This window comes from Pongo pygmaeus, chromosome 18, assembly GCF_028885625.2.
Source record: "Pongo pygmaeus isolate AG05252 chromosome 18, NHGRI_mPonPyg2-v2.0_pri, whole genome shotgun sequence".
Lineage (NCBI taxonomy): Eukaryota > Metazoa > Chordata > Mammalia > Primates > Hominidae > Pongo > Pongo pygmaeus.
The window spans coordinates 24,198,887-24,220,347 of NC_072391.2; the positions used below are offsets into that span (position 1 = coordinate 24,198,887).

The 21,461-nt window shown below is 48.0% G+C and overlaps 1 protein-coding gene across 17 annotated transcripts in view; it reads left to right on the top strand.

The window, feature by feature from the left end:
* Positions 1–21,461, top strand: part of LOC129016289 (nuclear pore complex-interacting protein family member A7-like) — a 98,719-nt gene that overhangs the window by 32,835 nt on the left and 44,423 nt on the right. For 16 of the 17 annotated variants that reach the window (XM_063654035.1, XM_063654030.1, XM_063654037.1 and 13 more), the window contains exons 6-7: positions 11,660–11,721; positions 14,996–15,127. In XM_063654035.1, the coding sequence (XP_063510105.1) occupies positions 11,660–11,721; positions 14,996–15,127 (194 nt within the window). The remainder of the gene's footprint in view (positions 1–11,659; positions 11,722–14,995; positions 15,128–21,461) is intronic. The other variant, XM_063654036.1, reaches the window with a different exon arrangement.

Here is a 21,461-nt window from a genome sequence, read left to right on the forward strand (position 1 = left end):
GCTCACACCTATAAACCCAGCACTTTGGGAGGCCGAGACAGGTAGATCACCTGAGGTCAGGAGTTTGAGACCAGCCCGACCAACATGGTGAAATCCCATCTCTACTAAAAATACAAAAATTAGCTGTGCATGGTGTTGAGCACTTGTGATCCCTGCTATTTAGGAGGCAGAGGCAGGAGAATTGCTTGTACCCGGGAGGCAGAGGTTGCAGTGAGCCGAGATCGCTCCAGTCTGGGCAACAGACTGAGACCCTGTCTCAAACAAACAAACATAATAACCACATAACTACCTAGCAACATAGCCTAGCAATTGAGATGGGGGCAAGGAAGTGTAGGAACCAGGTCCTGTGAGAATCAGCTAGACTTGTGGCTTTGGTCTCGGTGCTCTTCCTTTGGGGACCTCAGCAGCCCCTTCTTGAAAACGGTTTGCAACTTGATTTGTTGTTGGCTTCACCTCCTCTCTCTGTCCCGGACCTGAGCCCTGTGATCTGGGGAGGAGGACAACAGGACATCCTCTTTGCTTGTCTTCCCATCACTCTCAGGGATTGAATCACAGTGGAGCCAGGAAGATGGGGAGAGTCCAGGCTTGCTGCTGTCCCATCCTCAGAGCAGCAGCAGGCCATCCATCACCTGTCGCCTGTCCTCAGAGTGATCAGCCAAGGCCTGGGGCAGCTGGGGTCAGGTCAGGCGGGGCCTGGGTGGGAGCTGGCAGAGCCGGCTCCTCCAGGCCACTTCGTGCTGAGTCACTGAGTCGGCCAATCCTCCCCAGCTGGCCCTGTTCCCAGTGCATGACTCGGATGTCTATTCCAGCCCTGGCTGCTTGGTGGGGCTCCTGCCATCTGTCCTTCTGGCTCTGGGGCTGCCGAGGCTTTTGGGAGCCTGGGCAGGGCTGACCAAGACTGCTAGGGCTCCGGCCGGACCCCAGTCTCCTGCCTTTGTTCTCATTGGCACTGAGTCTGTGGTTTAGCTTTGGGGGAGGAGGATCTTGTAGATAAGGGGATCAAGGCCAAAGGAGATCATTTATTAGGTCCCAGCTGAAAGCAGAGGTCCTTGGACCAGTTGGAACAGCTCGATATCCCCCGGAAGTTTGCTAGAAATGCTGGGTCTCAGGCCTCCTCCCAAACCTACCAAGTCAAACTCATTTTAACAAGATCTCCAGGTAGTTCAGGGTTGCAAATCACTGGTTTGGAACATTCAGTGAAAGCTACTCAGCTCATTTGCAGTAAGAGGTATTTTTAGTCCTGTCTGTATAATATGTAATATTTTCCCCCCCGTATTTTACTATGAACATTTTTAAACCTACAGAAAAGTTGAAAGAATTCTGCAGTGAGCAGTCGTATAGTTGGTACCTAGAACCACAGTTAACATTTTGCTAAACTTGCTTTGTCACATATCTGTCTGTCTAACCAGATAGCTAATCAGCCAGCCAACCGGCTACTTTTGTTTTCTTTTTTGTTTTTGAGATAGGGTCTCACTCTGTCTCACAGACTAGAGTGCAGTGGTGCGATCATAGCTCACTGCAGCCTCCAACTCCTGGGCTCCAATGATCTTCCCACTTCTGCCTCCCAAGTAGATTGGACCCTACAGGTGCACACTACTGTGTTTGGCTAATTTTTTAATTTTTTATAGGCGTGAGGGCTCCCTGTGTTTCCCAGTCTGGTCTTGAACTCCTGGCCTCAAGCAATCCTCCCACCTCAGCCTCCCAAAGTACTGGGATTACAGGCTTGGGCCACTGAACCTAGTTTTTTTGATATCTGAAACTTCCTTCGAAATATATTAGTATTCTTTCATGCACCCACTTCCAAGTAAATCATTAGCTAGAGTTTAAGATCTGTTTACCGTTCTGAGTTTTTTGCTTAAAATTTACATACAGTGAAATTGCTGATCTCAAGTTAGCATTTGATGAGTCTTGATAAAGGAATACTTTAAACCCCTGTCAAGATACAGAACATTGCAAGGACCCCAGGAAGTTCCCTTGTGCCGCTTCATGATCAGTCTCTGTCCCCACCCACCAAGGCCTGATCTTGGACCGTTGATTAAAGCGTTGAAACTCCATTTTCTTTCCATTTCTCCATCATGCTTTCCGTCATTTAATAATCAGGTGTTGTGCCAGGGGCTGAGCTAGAAAGAAACAGACCTTGACCACTGACCTGGAGGAGAGATGGAAGGTGGGTGGCAGGCAGTTAAACCAACAACTGCAGGATGGACAGTGGGGGCTCTGAGGGAGGGAAGTGCTGGGAGTTGTGGGGGCTGGGAGAGTGGTCCCTGACTCAGCCTGGGGCTCCAGGGCTAGCATCCAGGGAGGAGAGGAGATGCTCAAGTCTAAGGAATGCGAGGCTCTGGCCAGGTGAATATGGTTGGAGGTGGTGGGGTGGGAGGGTGCTCCTGGTAGAGCAACTGGCATGTGCAAAGGGCCAGTTGAGGGAGCTTGTGGGTGTTTGGGAATCGCTTGGAATTCGGCTTGGCCAGGCTGGGTGCAGTGGCTCTTGCCTGTAATCCCAGCACTTTGGGAGGCTGAGGCAGGCAGATCACCTGAGACTAGGAGCTCAAGACCAGCCTGGCCAATGTGGTAAAACCCCGTCTCTACTGAAAATACAAAAATTAGCTGGGTGTGGTGGTGCATGCCTGTAATCCCAGCTACTCGAGAGGCTCAGGCAGGAGAATCGCTTGAACCCGGGAGGCGGAGGTTGTGGTGAGCCGAGATCGCGCCACTGTACTCCAGTCTGGGCGACAGAGCAAGACTCCGTCTCGAAAGAAAGAAAGGAAAAAAGAATTCTGCTTGGCTAGATTGGAAGGGCTAGGATGTAAGTGAAAAGAGAGGCAAGAGTCAGGGAGCATCAGAGATCAAGGCTGCAATTATGTGTCACAATAAGGACTTGGAATTTTTTTTTTTTTTTTGAGATGGAGTCTCTCTCTGTCACCAAGGTTGGAGTGCAGTGGTGCCATCTCAGCTCACTGTACCCTCCACCTCCAGGGCTCAAGCGATCCTCCCACCTCAGCCTCACAAGTAGCTGGGACCATAGTTGCGTGCCACCACGCCCAAGTAACTTTTTCTATTTTTGGTAGAGATGGGGTTTCTGTATGTTACTCAGGCTGGTCTTGAACTCCTGAGCTCAAGTGATGCCCCGCCTTGGCCTCCCAAAATGCTAGGATTACAGGGGTGGGTGAACCACCACATCCAGCCAGGACTTGGAATTTTAACCCTACCGTGGTGGGAGCTGAGGAAAGGTTTTTCACCAGTGGAATGACACACTCAGGTTGGACAGGTTTTGGAAGATCCTCAGGCTGAAAGGAAGAGGATACACTGGACATGGGGGTGAGGTCGGTGGCACTTAAAAAGCCTTTGCAGGCACCCAGGCAGGTAGAGAGGGAGGCTGAGCCAGGACATTGACCTGTGCCCACTACAGCATCCAAAACCAGAAAAAGGGCCAGGTGCAGTGGCTCACATCTGTAGTCCTGGCACTTTGGGAGGCTTAGGGGGGAAGATTTCTTGAGGCCAAGAGTTTAAGACCAATCTGGTCAACATAGTGAGACCCCATCTCTTGAAACAAACAAACAAAGAAAACAGACAAGTTGATGGGCAAAGGGCATGGGAAAAGATTCCAGGGTGTGCTCCAGTAGAGGAAATGGAGGTCCTGGGCAGGGAGGCATTTTGCACAGTTGGTAAGCAACAGGGCAAACAAATCACCAATGTTTACGTTATACTGGCAAATCTCTTACTGCTGGACGTTTAGTCTCCGTCTAATAATAAGGATAACAGCTGGGTGCACCATATTATTTATTTAGTCCTCACAGTAGGACAGGATGATCTGTCTCCCCACTTGACAGATGAAGACATCGAGGGTCAGAGTGGTGATGTGTCAGGAACCCTCCCACTGGGTTCTCACGCTTGAAACACAGATTGCTGGTCCCCACCCACACAGTTTCTGATGTAGTAGGTCTGGGTGGGTCCCGAGCATCTGTGGTTCCCAACAAGTTCCCAGGTGCCACCGATGCTGGTGATGGAGCCGCGTTTGAGGGCCACTGCTCTAAATCGTATTGCTGCTGCACGCATTACCTCCTGCTGGGTGCAGGGGTTGTGGGGAGCACTTTAGCAGTGCAGAGCAGAGGTAACCAGCAGAAAACCCATTAGAACTAAAAGCCGAGAGTGTTTCTGACAAACAGGTCAACATGCGGAAAGACCCAGACAAGGTCCTTAAACTACCCTGCGCTCCAAGAATCAGTGCCTGGGGCTGCCGTACCTAATTGGTTCAAACCACAGGGTTTCTGGCCAGCTCATCTGGTACCAAACGTAGATGTCAATATGGTGGATGCCAAAGAACACATCACTCTGTTTGGATGAATCAGGCTTTTCCTCCCTCTGCCTTCAGCCAGGCCTTCTCTGAATTGTTTTCATTTCAAATGAAGGAGGGACCAGTTCACAAGCTGCTTTCAATGCTATCTGGGACGGGAGTTGCTGTATTTCAGTGTCTGAGGGTGGGAAACCCCCTGGAGGTGGCTCTGTCTTTTGTACCTAGTGTATGATGTCAAAAGATTCTCCTTGGTTTGGGTTAAATGAGATGCTCCCTGGATTACAATCCAGTGCCCCATGATTTTTTTTCCTCCTTTTTTATTTCCTCCATTTTTATTATTTTTTATTGTCTGACCTACTTCAGAAGTTAGTTGTCTTTGTTGTCAAGTAAGGCCTTCCACGTCAGATAGAGGCTATTTCCAGGCTGGGCGCAGTGGCTCATGCCTGTAATCCCAGCACTTTGGGAGGCCGTGGGTGGATCGCTTGAGGTCAGTCAGGAGTTCGAGACCAGCCTGGCCAACATGGTAAAACCCCGTCTGTACTACAAGTGCAAAAATTAGCCAGGCATGGTGGCATGCACCTGTAATTCCTGCTATATGGCAGGATGAGGTAGGAGAACCACTTCAATGTGGGAAGCGGAGGCTGCAGTGAGCTGAGAACGCACCATTGTGCTGCAGCCTGGGCGATGAGAGTGAAACCGTCTCAGAAAAAAAAAAAAAAAAAAAAAAGAGGCTATTTCCTTTTTTTTTTTTTTTTGCCAGCGAAGAGGGGACCCTGTGTTGGCCTCCCTATCTGTAACTCGAGATAATCTGAAAATCTGTATTTAGAGCCATACAAGAGAGGCAGCGTGAGGAGAAGAATTTGACAAAGCTCTTTGAATGTGCAAATTAGAAACAGCAATGGCTGGGCGTGGTGGCTGATGCCTGTAATCCCAGCACTTTGTGAGGCCAAGGCAGACGAATCAATTGAGGTCAGGAGTTCGAGACCAGCCTAGCCAACATGGTGAAACCCCATCTCTATCAAAAAATCCAAAAATTAGCCGGGCGTGGTGGCAGGTGCCTATAATCCCAGCTACTCAGGAGGCTGAGGCAGGAGAATTGCTTGAACCTGGGAGGTGGAGGTTTCAGTGAGCCGAGATCAGGCCACTGCACTCCAGCCTGGGCAACAGAGTGAGACTCAGTCTCAAAACACAAAAAAACAAAAAACTGTGCAGTGTTCCGTCTGTCAATGTCCTTGTTGCATTTGCAGGGCAGGTTTTCTACCAGTGGCTGGGGACTCAGTTTTACTGGGCTGAGGGAAGGTTAGGATTTGAGGGTCTTGTTAAGCTGGATAGGGGCTGCATTTCAAGCCTCCCCTGGCTGTCTCTGTCCTGTGTGTTGATGCCAAGGCTGAAGAAGACTGGATTTGCAGGCAAAAGACTGTCATTTGAGGCCTGATTTCACCCCTTAATCACTGTGTCTTAGCATGTTGTGGGGGTTGAGGTAGGCAGAGGTTAGCCAACCTTTTCTGGAAAGGGCTGGCTGATAAATACTTTAGGCTTTGCATGCCATACACTGTCTGTGGCAACTCCTAACTCTGCTGTGTAGCTCAAAAGCTGCCATATTCATTTATAATACATAAATGAATGGGTGTGACTGTTCCAATGAAACGTTATTTATAAATAGCTGGCCTGTGGGCCATAGATGCTTCTGCTATATAAAGCATCTGGTACAGTGGTGTATTGTGAACCCACTGGGTTTTTCCCCCACCAAACTCTTGAGCTTTATTGATGTATAGTGACAAATAAAAATGGTATATAGGTTGGGCACCGTGGTTCATGCCTATAATCCCAGGACTTTGGGAGGCCGAGGCAGGTGGATCACTTGAGCTCAGGAGTTCGAGACTAGCTCAAGCAATAGAGTGAAATCCTGTCTCTACAAAAAATACAAAAATTAGCTGGGTGTTGTGGTGTGCGTCTGTAGTCCCAGCTACCTGGGGGGCTGAGGTGGGAGGATCACTTGAACCTGGGAGGTCGAGGCTGCAATGAGCTATGATTACACTACCGTGCTCCAGCTTGGGTGACAGAGCGAGACCCTGTCTCGAAAATATATTTAAGGTGTACAGTTTGATGTTTCCATATACCAGAGGCTACTGTCACTGCTTCTATTATTATTACTGCTACCACTACTACTCATATTACCCTTTCTTTAGCTGTTACTCTGTGCCAGGTACTATTCTAAGTACTTAACATGTTTGATCTCATTTAATCTTCACCACCAAGGAACTGACCCAAGGTCCCACAGCTAGGAAATGGCAAGCTGGGATTGAGCCACGCCAGCTAGCCCCGTGCTATGCACTGCTTCACACAGAAGCTGCCCCTCCACCCCCGCCACCTTCTTTTTCCTTTGTTCCTTTGTTATCAGCTGGCCGTTTCCAGAAAAGCTTGGTTAACCTGCCTACCTCAACCCTCAGTGATTAAGGGGTGATATCAGGCCTCAAATGACTGACCTTTTTCCTTTGTTGCAGCTCTCACTGATTGTAATTCCGATTGTAATTATATATTTATTTGCACCGTGGTTTACTTACTATCCATCTCCCCCAGGGCAGGAGGCTGAATGGGGCAGGGGTCTCGCTGTCTCATTCGCAGCTCCGTCCGAAGCACTTCACCCACATCCTGGCCTATAAGCGAGTCCTGCCCATATATTTGACCAAGAAATAAATGAATCATTGACAGCCATGCCCCACCCCTTCCTCCTCTCTCTGCCAGCCAGCACCTCCGTCTTTCACAGTGGGTAGGGCTTGGGCTACAGGTGAAATGGATTTGCAATTCCCTGATAACCCACCCACCGACTGTGCAGGCGGGCAGGAAGGCGTCAGCTCTTCTGGATGAAAAACCAGCCTGCAATGCAGCATTTCTACCCAGCCTACAAAGCAAACACCACTACCTCCACGCCTTAGGTTGGAGAAATTCCGCTTTACGACACAGTCCCATGGGCCTCATGTCATTTCTCCCTCCTGGCAGTCCCGGGGGGTAGGTTGAGCAAGCAGTAGGACAAACGACTCCCATTTTCCAGGTATAAAAACTGAGGCTTGGAGGTGAAGGGACTTGCCCAAGGTCATCAGCTAGAATATAGCAGGGCTGGGATTAGAACCCAGGTCTGTCCGGGTCCACGGTCTGATCTGAACTCTGCTTCAGTTGGTCTGGAATGCATCGGCTGCATCTGATGATCTTATTAAGGATCTGTGGCTGTCAGGGTCCTCCCCCTAGAGGTGCTGATTTAGTTGGTCTGGGGTGGGGCCCTAGGCACTTGGCACTTAACAAACTCCTTAGGTGATTCCAATGGACAGGCAGGGCTGGGAACTTCATCACCCCTCCGAGTCCCAGAGTGGAGCCTGATCCTTAGCCCTGGCTGTGTATTTGAATCACTGGAGGAGCTTTTTATTTAGCCTTTTATGATGGAAACGTAAAGTAGACAGCATAGGATAATGAACTACCATGAGCTCTTTTTCTTTTCTTTTTATTTATTTTTGAGACAGGGTCTCACTATTATCCAGGCTGGAGTGCGATGGCACAATCTCAGCTTGCTGCAACCTCTGCCTCCCGGGTTCAAGCCATTCTCATGCCTCAGCCTCTTGAGTAGCTGGGACTACAGGCACGTGCCACCATGTCCAGCCAATTTTTATATTTTTTGTAGAGACAGGGTCTTGCCTTGTTGCCCAGACTGGTCTCGAACTCAAAGCAATTCTCCTGCCTCAGCCTCCCAAAGTGTTGGGGTTACAAGTGTGAGCCACCGCACCCAGCTACCATGAGCTCTTTACCATGCATTGCATAGGTGAACGTTTTAATATGTATCTCCGAAGGACATGGATTTGTTTATTTTTAATGACTTTTTTTGGCTCACAAAAAGTTGCAAAAATAACAGAGTTCCTGATGTTCATTGCTCAACTTTCTTTAATGATAACATCTAAAAGATAAGAATTTTAAAAACTGTAACTGTTGGGCTGCATGTGACGGCTCATGCCTGTAATTCCAGCACTTTGGGAAGCTGAGGCAGGAGGATCACTTCAGCCCAGGAGTTTGAGACCAGCCTGATCAATATAGCTAGACCTTGTCTTGACAAAAAAACATGTATATGTGACTGTAATACTAACTTTAATAATAATTCATTAATATCAAATATCCCAGTAATCCATTGTCGTTGCACAATGGCTCATTCTTCTATGGTATCATTCTTTATGTTTTAGCTGGGATTTTTTTATGGAAAAGAGTTTCCCCTTCATTTCTTTGATCACTGATCACTCTGTAGTGATTGAATAAATGACTGTTTTCCTCAGGGAAGCCTTCTCCGACCCTGGTGAACCAAATGAGTACATTTGGGAAAGGTGGAGAAAATACTTGTTTCTTTCCGCTTTTTCTGTTTTCAAACAATGACCTGGTTCACTGACAACATCAGATGTTTCTCTTTATTTCCAGCATCAATATGAAACTTGTGTATATAAACTTGTAAGTCCGGGCGCAGTGGCTCAAGCCTGTAATCCCACCACTTTGGGAAGCCAAGGTGGGTAGATCACTTGAGTCAGGAGTTCGAGACCAGCCTGTTCACCAACATGGTGAAACCCCATCTCTACTAAAGATACAAACGTTAGCCCAGTGTGGTGGCTGACGCTTATAATCCCAACTACTTGGGAGGCTGAGGCGGGAGGATCACTTGAACCCAGGAGGCGGAGTTTGCAGTGAGCCAAGATCACGCCACTGGACTCCAGCCTGGGAGACAGAGCGAGACTCCATCTCAAAAAACAAAACAAAAAACAAAAACCTTGCATGGTATGTTTTAGCCCGTTGTACTTATTCTTGTCAAAGCTGAAATTGTCCCTCTTTTAGCCTGCAGCCACCACTTCTGCTTGGCTCTTGAGCCTTTTAACAATCCTATTCATGCTTAGTTTCCTTGTTGTCCGGTGTGACAAGATGTTCTTGGCTTATCTTGCATATTTCTTGCCCAGCCACTTTTCCAAGAAAAATCTGGAAGTTTAAAACAAAAGCAAAGCTTCAGTGCCCCAGTTGCACCCAGAACCAGCTTAATGAGATTCCCTGGTGTGGGTAGGACCCGGATACAGTATTTTTTTTTATTTTAATTTTTATTTTTTTCGAGACAGGCTCCCTAGGCTGGAGTGCAGTGGCAGGATCTCAGCTTACTGCAACCTCCGCCTCATGGATTCAAGCAATTCTGCCTCAGCCTCCTGAGTAGCTGAGCTTGCAGGCACCCACCACCACATCCAGCTAATTTTTTGTATTTTTGGTAGAGACGGGGTTTCATCATGTTGCCTAGGCTGGTCTCAAACTCCTAACCTCGAACTCCTGACCTCAAGTGATCTGCCTGCCTTGGCCTCCCAAAGTACTGGGATTATAGGCGTGAGCCACCACACCCAGCCAGGATACAGTATTTTTTAAAAAGCATGCCCAGCCTTGAATGGAAAACCACTTGATGAGAGTATGCCACCTTATCGGGCTGTGTAAATGCCTTATATCTGCACAAGGCTGGAACTTTGAGTGGAATCCTTGGCTAAAGCTGTCATTACTGCATGGTGACCTCTCTTCCCTCTGCTGCGAAATCTTGTGTTTCAGAATTTAGACCCGGATGCATCCATGTTGAAAGCCAGGCTTTGTCCATCATCCCAGGAGCTCTGTGTCGGTCCCTTTCCTTGCCTGCATGTTGTTGACTTGGGGCTCATCTTCATTTCTCTGGGAAATAAGTTCTTTGATAGCTTGCTTAGAATCTCTCAGTACTTCCCATTGCCCTTAGAATGAAGACCAAAATATGTGGCCTGCAGTATAGACTGTGCACAGCCTCCAGTGTAGACTGCTCAGGCCCCTTCTTGGTTCCTGGAGTCTACCATGCTTTCTTCTACCACCGGGCCTTTGCACACACTGCTGTCTGCTGGGAATGCATTGCTTTTCCTCGTTACTTAGTTCTCCTCTACTCACCCTTCAGGTGCCAGCTTGACTGTCTTCCTCGGGGGAGCCTTCTCTGACCTTCGTACACGAGATCAGTCCCCATGTACTTACTTTGTCTCATTGGTAATATTTCTCTCCCTTCAGGACGCACATCAAGGCCCAGAAGTTGTAGTTTTGCATTTGTTCATGTGATCATTTGATGCATGTCTCTCTCTGGAGCCTGACTCTTTGGGGCTCACATCCTGACTCCACTGCTTTTAGCTGTGGGACCTTGAACAAATCTTTTCATCTCTGGGCCCCAGTTTTTAAATTTAATTTAATTTAATTTAATTTTTATTTTGAGACACTCTTGCTCTGTTGCCAGGCTGTAGTGCAGTTGTTCGATCATGGCTCACTGCAACGTCCGCCTCCCGGGTTCAAGCGATTCTCTTGCCTCAGCCTCCCAAGTAGCTGGGACTACAGGCTCCCGCCACCACATCCAGCTAATTTTTGTATTTTTAGGAGAGACAGGGTTTCACCATGTTGGCTAGGATGGTCTCGATCTCTTGACCTTGTGATCTGCCTGCCTCAGCCTCCCATAGTGCTGGGATTACAGGCCCAGTTTCTTTTAGCTGCAAAACAGGGATGACATGATACTTTTATCTATCTTGTGAGGCAAGGATGAAGATTAAGTAAGGTAGTTTGTGTAAAGCACTTAGAACTGAGCTAGCTATTAATAGTAGAGTATCTTGGCAGGTATTACTGATGATTACTGCAGTAGACCACAGGCTCCATACAGGCAGGAGTCATTTCTATTTGTTTAGATTTGTATGCAGGATGCTTGGTACAAGGGTTTTACTCAGGAAATACTTGTTGGATAGATGAATGAATGAGGTGGAGATAATAGTAATACCATGTTTATAGAATTCCATGAGGATATAAAATAATGCAAGTATATAAGCTCTTGGTAGAGTGTCTAGCACATAGTAGGTGGTCAATAAATATTCAGTGACTGAATGAGTAAAGTAGGGACAATAGTAATACCCGCTCATGAGGTTGTCGTGGGGATATAAGGCAACCCTGTAGTACCTTGTAGAATGCCTAGCACATAGTAGGTGCTCAGAAAATATTTGTTGAATGAATGAATGAAGTAGGGATGACGTTAACACCAGCTCCTAGGGTTGTTGCGGGGATAGAAGATAAGGCAGGTCTATTGCATGTTGTATTGTGGTTGTACATGGTAGACACTCCATTGATTGAAACTGGAAGAGCTGCCATGAGTTTCTTTCTCCTGGGGATTAGGAGAGGGTCCTTTTGGGGTGCGGAATGGTGTGGAGCTGACGCTAGTCCTCTGGAAGGAAAAGTGAGCAGCTGACTACTTGCTAAGCTCTGACCTGGATGAAAAGTCAAATCGTTCCTTTCTCTCTTCCTCCCAAACCTGTGTTTTCTTTCCACTAGAATCCTTGCCCGGAGTCCAGCGCCTCCTTCCTGTCCAGGATCACCTTCTGGTGGATCACAGGGTAAGGCCGGGCCCCCCAGACCTCAGGGAGGTGGTGGGGAATGAATGAATGAATGAATGAACGAACATGCTCAGCTCCCGCCCCCCCAACTTCTCCCTCCTTTGCTCTTCTGCAGAGTTATCTTGAATCTGCCTGTGCTGGCCATGTGGTCTCAGAGACACCATCTCTGTCCGGCCAGTTCCATGAACTTGCATGTGATAAACACATGAGCCGTGAGCAGCCTACACCTCTGCAGAAGGCTTTGCCTGGGACAGCCATATGCTGGACTGCTCTTGCTTTAGCTTCAGATTTGGGTTTTTAAAATATTAGGTATAGTTATTATTGACATTGTCCCCCTCCTCTCCCCCACTCCTTAGAAAAATAATACTGTCTCACCACAGGAAGTATGGATTAAAAAACCACACGTGCAGATCAGCAGTGTAGGAGACATCCAGAGGCAACCAGTGTCACCATTTTAGTATGCCTCCTTCTGGTCGTCTTTCTTTTTTTTGAGATGGAGTCTCGCTCTGTCAGTCTCAGCTCACTACAGTCTCCGCCTCCCAGGTTCAAGTGATTCTCCTGCCTCAGCCTCCCAGGTAGCTGGGATTAGAGGCTTGCACCACCATGCCTGGCTACTTTTTGTATTTTTAGTAGAGACAGAGTTTTGCCATGTTGGCCAGGCTTGTCTTGAAACTCCTGACCTCAGGTGATCCACCCCCATCGACCTCCCAAAGTGCTGGGATTACAGGTGTGAGCCACCATGCCCAGGTACCTTCTGGTCCTCTTTTTCTGCCCATTGTTAACATCTTATTGGGGATTGTTTGAAGAATCTTTTTTTGCCCCTAATATGCATCATCTTTTTTTTTTTTTTTTTTTTGAGACAGGCTTTCGCTCTGTCGCTGAGGCTGGAGTGCAGTGGCACAATTGTAGCTTACTGCAGTCCCAATCTACTGGGCTTAGGTGAAGCTCCTGCCTCAGCCTCCTGAGTAGCTGGGACTACAGGCACGCTCCCCCATGCCCAGTAGATTTTTGTACTTTCTGTAGAGATGGGGTTTCATCATGTTGCCCAGGCTGGTCTCCAACTTCTGAGCTCAAGTGATTGTCCCACCTCAGCCTCACAGAGTGCTGGGATTACAGGCATGAGCCACCATGCCTGGTCTCATCCTTGTCTTAATGACAAACATCGTTTTAAAAAATTAGATGTTTTGAATAATTTCTTCAAATTACTATTAAAAAGCATCACTGGGACAGTTGATGTAATTTGTACATGACTACAGGACACCGGATGCATGCTGATCACGTTCATTCTTGTTTTGGAAAATTGTGCTCTAGTTACATAAGAGCATGTCCTGGATTGGAAGGGAATACCTCCAGTTTTTTGGGGGTAAAGGCATGTAGAGCCTATATGTTAACTTTTTTTTTTGAGATGGAGTCTCACTCTTTCGTCCAGGCTGGAGTGCAGTGGTAGGATCTGAGCTCACTGCAACCTCCGCCTCCTGGGTTCAAGAGATTGTCTTGTCTCAGCCTCCTGAGTAGCTGGGATTACAGGGACCTGCCACCACGTCCAGCTAATTTTTGTATTTTTAGTAGAGATGGGGTTTCACTGTGTTGTCCAAGCTGGTCTCAAACTCCTGACCTTAGGTGATCCACCCACCTCAGTCTCCCAAGGTGCAGGGATTACAGGTGTGAGCCACCGTGCCAGGCCTTTAACTGTTTAAATGGTTCAGAAAAAGATGATGTGTGTGCATGTGTGTGTGTGTTTGTGGGTGCATGTCCATGGATACAGACAGAGAATGATACTGCAAACGTGGCAACGTGTTAACAATGGTGAGTTGAGTGAATTCTTAGTATGATTTCAGTAATTTTTCTATAAGTTTGAAATTATTTTAGAACAAAAGATGAAAGTATTTTACCTTTTATTATAAAAGTGTTTAGTCTGCTGGGCGCGGTGGCTCATGCCTGTAATGTTAGCACTTTCAGAGGCCGAGGTGGGTGGATCACCTGAGGTCAGGAGTTGACCAGCCTGGCCTACATGGTGAAACCCTGTCTCCACTAACAATACAAAAATTAGCTGGGCAGCACACATCTGTAATCCCAGCTACTTGGGAGGGTGAGGCAGGAGAATCGCTTGAATCCAGGAGGCAGAGGTTACAGTGAGCCGAGATGGCTCCATTACACTCCAGCCTGGATGGAGTCACATAGAAAGATTAATATAATAAAACTCAATAATCTCATCACCCAGATTTCATGCTTACTAATGCTTTGTCATGTCAGCCTTTTTATTTTTTAATTTTTTCCTTCAACCTATTTTTTTTTTTTTTTTCTTTTTATAGGGTCTGATTCCATTGTCCAGGCTGGAGTGCAGAGACACAATCACAGCTCTCCGTGGCCGCCACCTCCTGGCCTTGAGCAGTCCTCCCACCTCAGCCTCCTGAGTAGCTGGGACTACAGGTGCGAGCCATCATGACTGGCTAATTTTTTTATTTCTACTTTTTGTAGAGATAGTCTCCCTATGTTGCCCAGGCTGGTCTTGAACTCCAGGGCTCACAAAGTCCTCCCACCTCGGCCTCCCAAAGTGCTAGGATTATAGGCATGAGCTACCGTGCCTGGCCCATATCAGCCTTTTTTAATTTAAAATTTTAAAAAGTTGGCGGGGCACGGTGCCTTATGCCTATAATTCCAAGACTTCGGGAGGCCAAGGTGGGAGGGTTGCTTGAGCCTGGGGTTCGAGAACAGCTTGGGCAACATAGGGAGACTCTGTCTCTACAAAAATAAAAAATAAAAAAAATTAGCCAGTCATAATGGCTTGCACCCAAAGTCCCAGCTACTCGGAAGGCTGAAGTGGGAGAATTGCTCTGGACCGGGAGCTGGAGGCTGCAGGGAGCTGCGATCGCACCACTGTACTCCATCCTGGGTGACACAGCGAGAACCTGTCTCCAAATAAATGAATGAATGAATAATAAAAAATAAAAAATAAATTAGAGCCATCCTGATATTTCGCTCCTAAATCATCTTTTTTTCCCCTAAGTCTTTTGTATGCACCACTGAAAAAAAAAAAAAAAAAAAAAGCCATTTTTCCTGCATGACCCAACAGAATGAGCTGTAATTAGCTTGTAATATGTGCAAATGTCCAGCCACATTCTGACTTCCCCAGCTGCATGGCTGCCTTCATTTGCAGCAGGCAGCTGTTCTGCAGAGGGGAGCAGCATCAGCAGGCGTGTGGATTGAGTGAGCCCCGTCCTCCTCCTCCTCTCATTGACTCTCATTGCCTAACCCCCTTGTGTCTTGGCCCCAGGTTGATTGTGCGGGGCTACCGCCAGCCCCTGGTGGGCAGTGACCTCTGGTCCTTAAACAAAGAGGACACGTCGGAACAAGTCGTGCCTGTTTTGGTAAAGAACTGGAAGAAGGAATGCGCCAAGACTAGGAAGTAAGTGTGAGTTTCCTTGTCCTCCAGGATTCCCCGGTCACCTCCTTTCCACTACTGTGGCCTGAATCCAGGATGGGGCCCTGGCAGTGCTGCCTGTTACTAGCTTTGTGGTTCTGAGCAAGATGCCTCACTTCTCCTCCTGGCCTCAGTTTGCTTTTCTGCCAAATGGGGTAGAATCTCACATGTCATTAAAGCAACTAGGTAGAGAAAAGAAGAAAGAAGCTGGGCGCGGTGGCTCTCATGTCTAATCCCAGCACTTTGGGAGGCCGAGGCAGGCGGATCCCTTGGTCGGGAGTTTGAGACCAGCCTGGCCAACATGGTGAAACCCCGTCTCTACTAAAAATACAAAAATTAGCTAGGCGTGGTGGCACGTGCCTGTAGTCCCAGCTACTCAGGAGGCTGAGGCAGGAGAATCACTTGAACCCAGGAGGCGGAGGTTGCAGTGAGCTGAGATTGCGCCACTGTATCCTAGCCTGGGAGACAGAGTGAGATTCTGTGTCAAAAAAAAAAAAAAAAAAGAAGAAAGAAAAATGTTGTCCAAATAGGCAGTTGATGCTGTTTGCCATGGTGCGTGACTATCCCTCCTTGAGTCAGTCTCACTTTTTTCTGTCTCTTTCTGAGCATCTGGCATCTTGCATGTTCTTGCTGTTTGAATGTTCTGTCCAACATGCACAGCTGACCATGTAAGTCTGTTTAGCCAAAGAAGCCCCATTTGAGGGTGATTTTGGCTCTACTGGATTTTAGGCTCTACCCCCTATGTAAGCTGTGCCCCACTACACCACCTCTGTCATTCTTTCGGGAATCAGGCCAGGGCCTCCCCTGCGCATACCTTAACTCATCAAATCTGAGACGCCATTAGTTGCACGATGAGTTATTATTCTATGTAACAGTAAGAAAGAAAAGCAGCTGCCAATTAAACAAGGACATAAGACGTGTCTCGAGCCTGGACGAGCTGGAACATGAACTTGCGGGTGACATGGGGGCAGTGGATTGCAGCCATGGATGGTAGTAGAATGGCTGTTTTTGTTCCTGTTGCCTGTTCCGGGGTAAGTTTACTACGATAAGCTGTGATGGGGCCAGTGTGGTGCATTGGATTCCCCACAGACCCATTGACCTTACAGGGAAAAACCCCAGACCAGGGTTCTGTTCCTCATTCTGTTCCGGGGATGCCCAGGATACAGGCCTTCAGTCAGACCCAGATGGTGGGTGGGAATCTGGACATCCATGGTGCCAGCCACTAGGACATCAGCAGAGGACCTCGTGACTCTGGTCAGAAGCTGTTTGGGTGGTCCAGGTGATGGGAGAAATTGTCTCGTGGGAGGCAGATAGAGCTTGGGCCTCTGTGACTGAGCATTGTAAGGAAATGGCCCATGTCCATGACCCAGTTGAAGGTTTTTGGCAGGCAAAGGTGGGGTCCCTGTTTGTTACAGTTCTTCATGGAGACAGAACTAGTAGGATGGATGAATGGTTGGATGGATGGATGGATGGATGAATAGATGATAGATAGATGGATGATAGATTGATAGATGATAGATGATAGGTAGATGATAGATGGATAGATAGTTGGTGGATGTATACATGGTAGGTGGATGGATAGATGATAGATGGATGATTGAGAGATGATGGATGGATAGATGGAGGATGAGAGGGGATCTACTAGGGAAACTGGATCATGTGATTATGGAGGCTGAGAAGTCCCACCCTAGGTCATCTGCAACCTGGAGAACCCAGGAAGCTGGTAGCATGGCTCAGGACAAGTCCAAAAGTCTCAGACCCAGGGAAGCTGATGGTGGAATTCTCAGTTCACAGTCAAAGGCCTGAGAACCTGGAGTCATTGGGTAAGTCCCAGAGTCCAGAGGCCCGACATCCTGGAGTTCTGATGTTCAAGTGTGGGAGAGGATGACATCCCGGCTGCAGAAGAGAGAGCGCCTGCATTTGCCATTACTCTGACTTTTTGTTGTGTCTGGACCCTCTGCTGATTGGGCGGTGCCACCCACATGGGGCAAGGATGGATCTTCCTTAGTCAGTCTACTCATTCAAATGCCAGTCTCGTCTGGAAACACCCTCACAGACACACCCAGAAATAACACTTTACCAGCCATCTGGGTATCCCTTAACCCAGTCAACTTGACCCCTAACATCACCCATCTCATCTGGATTCCTTCAGCCTCACCTGCAGTGTTCCCCACACTAAGCAGGCCACATTTGTAGCGTGGGCTTCAGCATTCCTCATCATCCACGCCTCTACTGATCACCTGGCTTGGCTTCCTCTCATGGAAGAAGGATGCCCACCTTTGTGTCCCCTGGAGCTTGTCAGGAGAGCAGGTTGCTGGAGACACCATGGGAGAGGCCAATATCACAGCCTTGGGAGGAGGATGGAGTTTGAATCAAGAAGCTCCTCCACTGGCCTGGCCCTTAATTCATTGAGCAGATGAAACTGACTGCTGCTTTTTGTGCTTAGCGATGTTTAGTCCCTGAGGGTTCAGAGAGTGGAACAAAAGAGACACACTCTAGTTGCGTGCCATCGACATTCTATATGGGAGACAGGACGTTGGTTGTGAAACATGCATTGAGAAGAAGCTTTGGAGAATGATAGTGTTGGGGTGAGATTAAAAATGAGGAAATGAGGGTGAGAGTAACCGAGGAAGCTTTTGTGTATGTGTGTGTGTGTGCTTTTTTTTTTTTTTTTTTTTGAGATGGAGTCTCACTCTGTTACCCAGGCTGGAATACAGTAGTGTGATCTCGGCTCACTGCAACCTCTGCCTCTCAGGTTCAAGCAATTCTTCTGCCCTGGCCTCCCAAAGTGCTAGGATTACAGGTGCACGCCACCATGCCTGACTAATTTTTTGTATTTTTAGTAGAGATGGGGTTTCACCCTGTTGGCCAGGCTGGTCTCGAACTTCTGACCTCAAGTGATCCTCCTGCCTCAGCCTCCCAAAGTGCTGGGATTACAGGCATGAGCTACCGTGCCCAGCTGAGGGAGCTGTTTTAGATACAGTGGTGAAAGTTCTTCTACCCAGTGCGGCCATGACCCGTGGTGAGCATGTGCCTGTCCCTCCCTAAGTCTATCTCTGGCTCTTTCTGAGCCTCTGGCATCCTGAGCGTTACTGTGTTTTGAAGTGTTTTTGTTCAACATGCCCAGCTGACCATGTATGTCTGTTTTGAGAAGGTCACATTTGAGCAGAGACTTGCATTGGAGGGAGTGAGCCTTGTGTGTATCTGGGGAAGGAAGGGCTTACCAGGTGGAGGGAGCAGCCAGTGCAAAGGCTCTGAGGAAGCTCGTGGTGCATCAGGGGGCTCGTGTGGCTTGAGGAAAGTGAGTGAGGAGGGGAAAGGGAGGAGATGAAGCAGGAAAAGGATTTGCAGGGGTCTCCTCTGAGAGTTAGGGTGGGATTCCAGGTGCAGTGAGAACACAGGGGCAGGTTTTCTGCAGGGCAGTGGTGTGACATGAGTTCTGTTGTTTGTATGTATGTATGTATGTATGTGTTTATTTTAGAGACAGGGTCTTGCTCTGTTGCCCAGGCTGGATTGCAGTGGCATTATCACAGCTCATTGCAGCCTGGAAATTCCGGGCTCAAGCAATCCTCCCACCTCATCCTCCAGAGTAGCTGGGATTACAGGTGCGCACCACCATGCCTGGCTAATTAATTAATTAATTAATTTTATATTTTATATTTATTTTTTTGAGATGGAATTTTGCTCTTGTTGCCTAGGCTGGAGTGCAATGGCGCTATCTTGGCTCACTGCAACCTCCACCTCCCAGGTTCAAGCGATTTTCCTGCCTCAGCCTCCCGAGTAGCTGGGATTACAGGAATGTACCACCACGCCTGGCTAATTTTGTATTTTTAGTAGAGATGGGGTTTCTCCATGTTGGTCAGGCTGGTCTCAAACTCCTGACCTCAGGTGATCTGCCTGCCTCGGCCTCCCAAAGTGCTGGGATTACAGGCGTGAGCCACTGCGCCTGGCCTTTTAAATTTTTTTTTTTTTATAGAGACAGGTCTCACTGTGTTGCCCAGGCTGGTCTCCAACTCTTGGCTTCAAGCAGTCCTCCTGCCTCAGCCTCCCAAATAGCTGGGATTACAGGTGTGAGCCACCACACCCAGCTGAGTTCTGGTTCGTAACAACCCAGGCTGCCCTGGGGAAGGTGGATATTTAGGGACAAGAGTGAAGGCAGGGATACCAGGGTGGGAACCTCAAGGGCTGTCCGTGAAGTCTCTTCATGCCTCACTGGGAGCCTCCATTTTATTTATTTTTTTTTTTTTTGAGACAGGGTGTCACTCTTTTGTCCAGGCTGGAGTGCAGTGGCATGATCTCGGCTCACTGCAACCTCCATCTCCTAGGCTGGAGTGATCCTCCCACCTCAGCCTCCCTAGTAGCTGGGACTACAGGCACGTGCCACCACACCTGGCTAATTTTTTTTTTTTTTTGTAGAGATGATGTCTCGCCATGTTGCCCAGGCTGTTCTCAAGCTCCTGAGCTCAAGCAATCCACCTACCTTGGCCTCCCAAAGTGTTGGGATTACAGGCGTGAGCCACTATGCCTGACTGGAGCCTCCATTTTTCACCCAGATCATTTTCTGAGAATTCAGTGAGATGTGTGTCACGATAAGCTGTGCCCTAGCCCTGAGTACATGCTGGGCAGGTTTTAATTGTACAAGTTTTATTTATTCATCTACACTTCGATCTTGCCAGGGAGGATGTGGTGAGAACTGGGTCTTTAGGCTTGAAAGCGGGCCACCTGAGAAGGGTCTGGCTCTGTGAGTACCTTGGTGTTTAGAGATGCTCAGCATGGACCCAGGGGATCATTTCCTTGGGACATTGGTAGACGGATCGCTTGCTTTATTCCCAGAGGCGTAAGCCAGATCTGGCACCTGTAACCCCTGTGAACCTGGAGAGAGTGAGAAGGAAAACCCTGTCCTAGGCTGGAATTTCTTGATGTGGCTCCTTACACTCAGATCCCTTTTGTTAACCAGAGAAAGGAATGCAGCCCGTGCAGCTCTGGGCTGCTGGGTGTCCTAGGCTCGGGGATCAGGTGATGGATGCCAGGGCTGGGGGATCTGCATGGCTTCCTGGATCCTTTTACCACCTCTCTTCACCCCTAAGTGACTCCTTCTCAAAAGTCAGGTGTGGCTGGGCATGGTGGCTCATGTCTGTCATTGTGGTACTTTGGGAGGCTGAGGTGGGAGGCTCACCTGAGTTCATGAGTTCGAGACCAGCCTGGCCAGCATGATGAATCCCTGTCTCTGCTAACGATACAAAAATTAGCCAGGTGTGGTGGCGCTCACCTGTAATCCAGCTACAGCGGGGCTGAAGCATGAGAATTGCTTGAACCCAGGAAGTGGAGGTTGCGATGAGCCAAGATTGTGCCACTGCACTCTAGCCTGGGTGACAGAATGAGACTCCGTCTCAAAAAAAAAAAAAAAAAAAAAAAAAAAAAAGGCAGGTGTGAGTAATCTTCCTGCTCTAGCTTTGGATTTAAAAACCCAGTGCTTCATTGGTTTGTGTGTAGTGGTTTTATGTTCTCTTTTGTGTATGGCCACTCAGAGCTTAGGGCCAGTTTGGACTGTGGTTTCTGCTGGCCTGAATGCAAAATGCTTCTGTGACTCTGGAAGAGTTTGGCAGTTTTTTAAGTTAGACATAGTGAACATACCACCAGTCACCCCCTTCCCAGGCATCCAGCCAACAGAGCTGAGAACATATGTTCATAAAAGGCTGGTACAGGAATGTTCTTAGCTACTTTGTGATAACCCAAACTGGAGGTAAGCCAGACATCTATTAGCAAGTGAACAGACAGATGCACCAGTTATGTACATCTGCACAACTGAATACTAAGTGATGTACAAGAATGAACTATTGGCTGGGCACAGTGGCTCATGCCCATAATCTCAGCACTTCGGGGGGCCAAGGCAGGCAGATCACTTGAGGTCAGGAGTTCGAGACCAGCTTGGCTAGCATGGTGAAACCCTGTCTCTACTAAAAACATAAAAATTAGCCGGGTGTGGTGGCGCACACCTGTAATGCCAGCTACTCGGGAGGCTGAGGCAGGAGAATCGCTTGAACCCAGGAGGCGGAGGTTGCAGTGAGTCAAGATCGCACCATTGCACTCCAGCCTGTGTGATAGAGCAAGACTCCATCTCAAAAAAAAAAAAAAAAAAAATCCCTGTAAGATAAAGACTACTTTTTTGGTGACAGCTTTATTGAGATATTCATATACCGCATGATCCATGTATGCAGAACATACAATTCACTGATTTTTAGTGTGTTCACAGAGTTGTGCAGTCATCATCACAGTCAATTTTATTTATTTGCTTTTTAAGACAGAGTCTTGCTGTGGC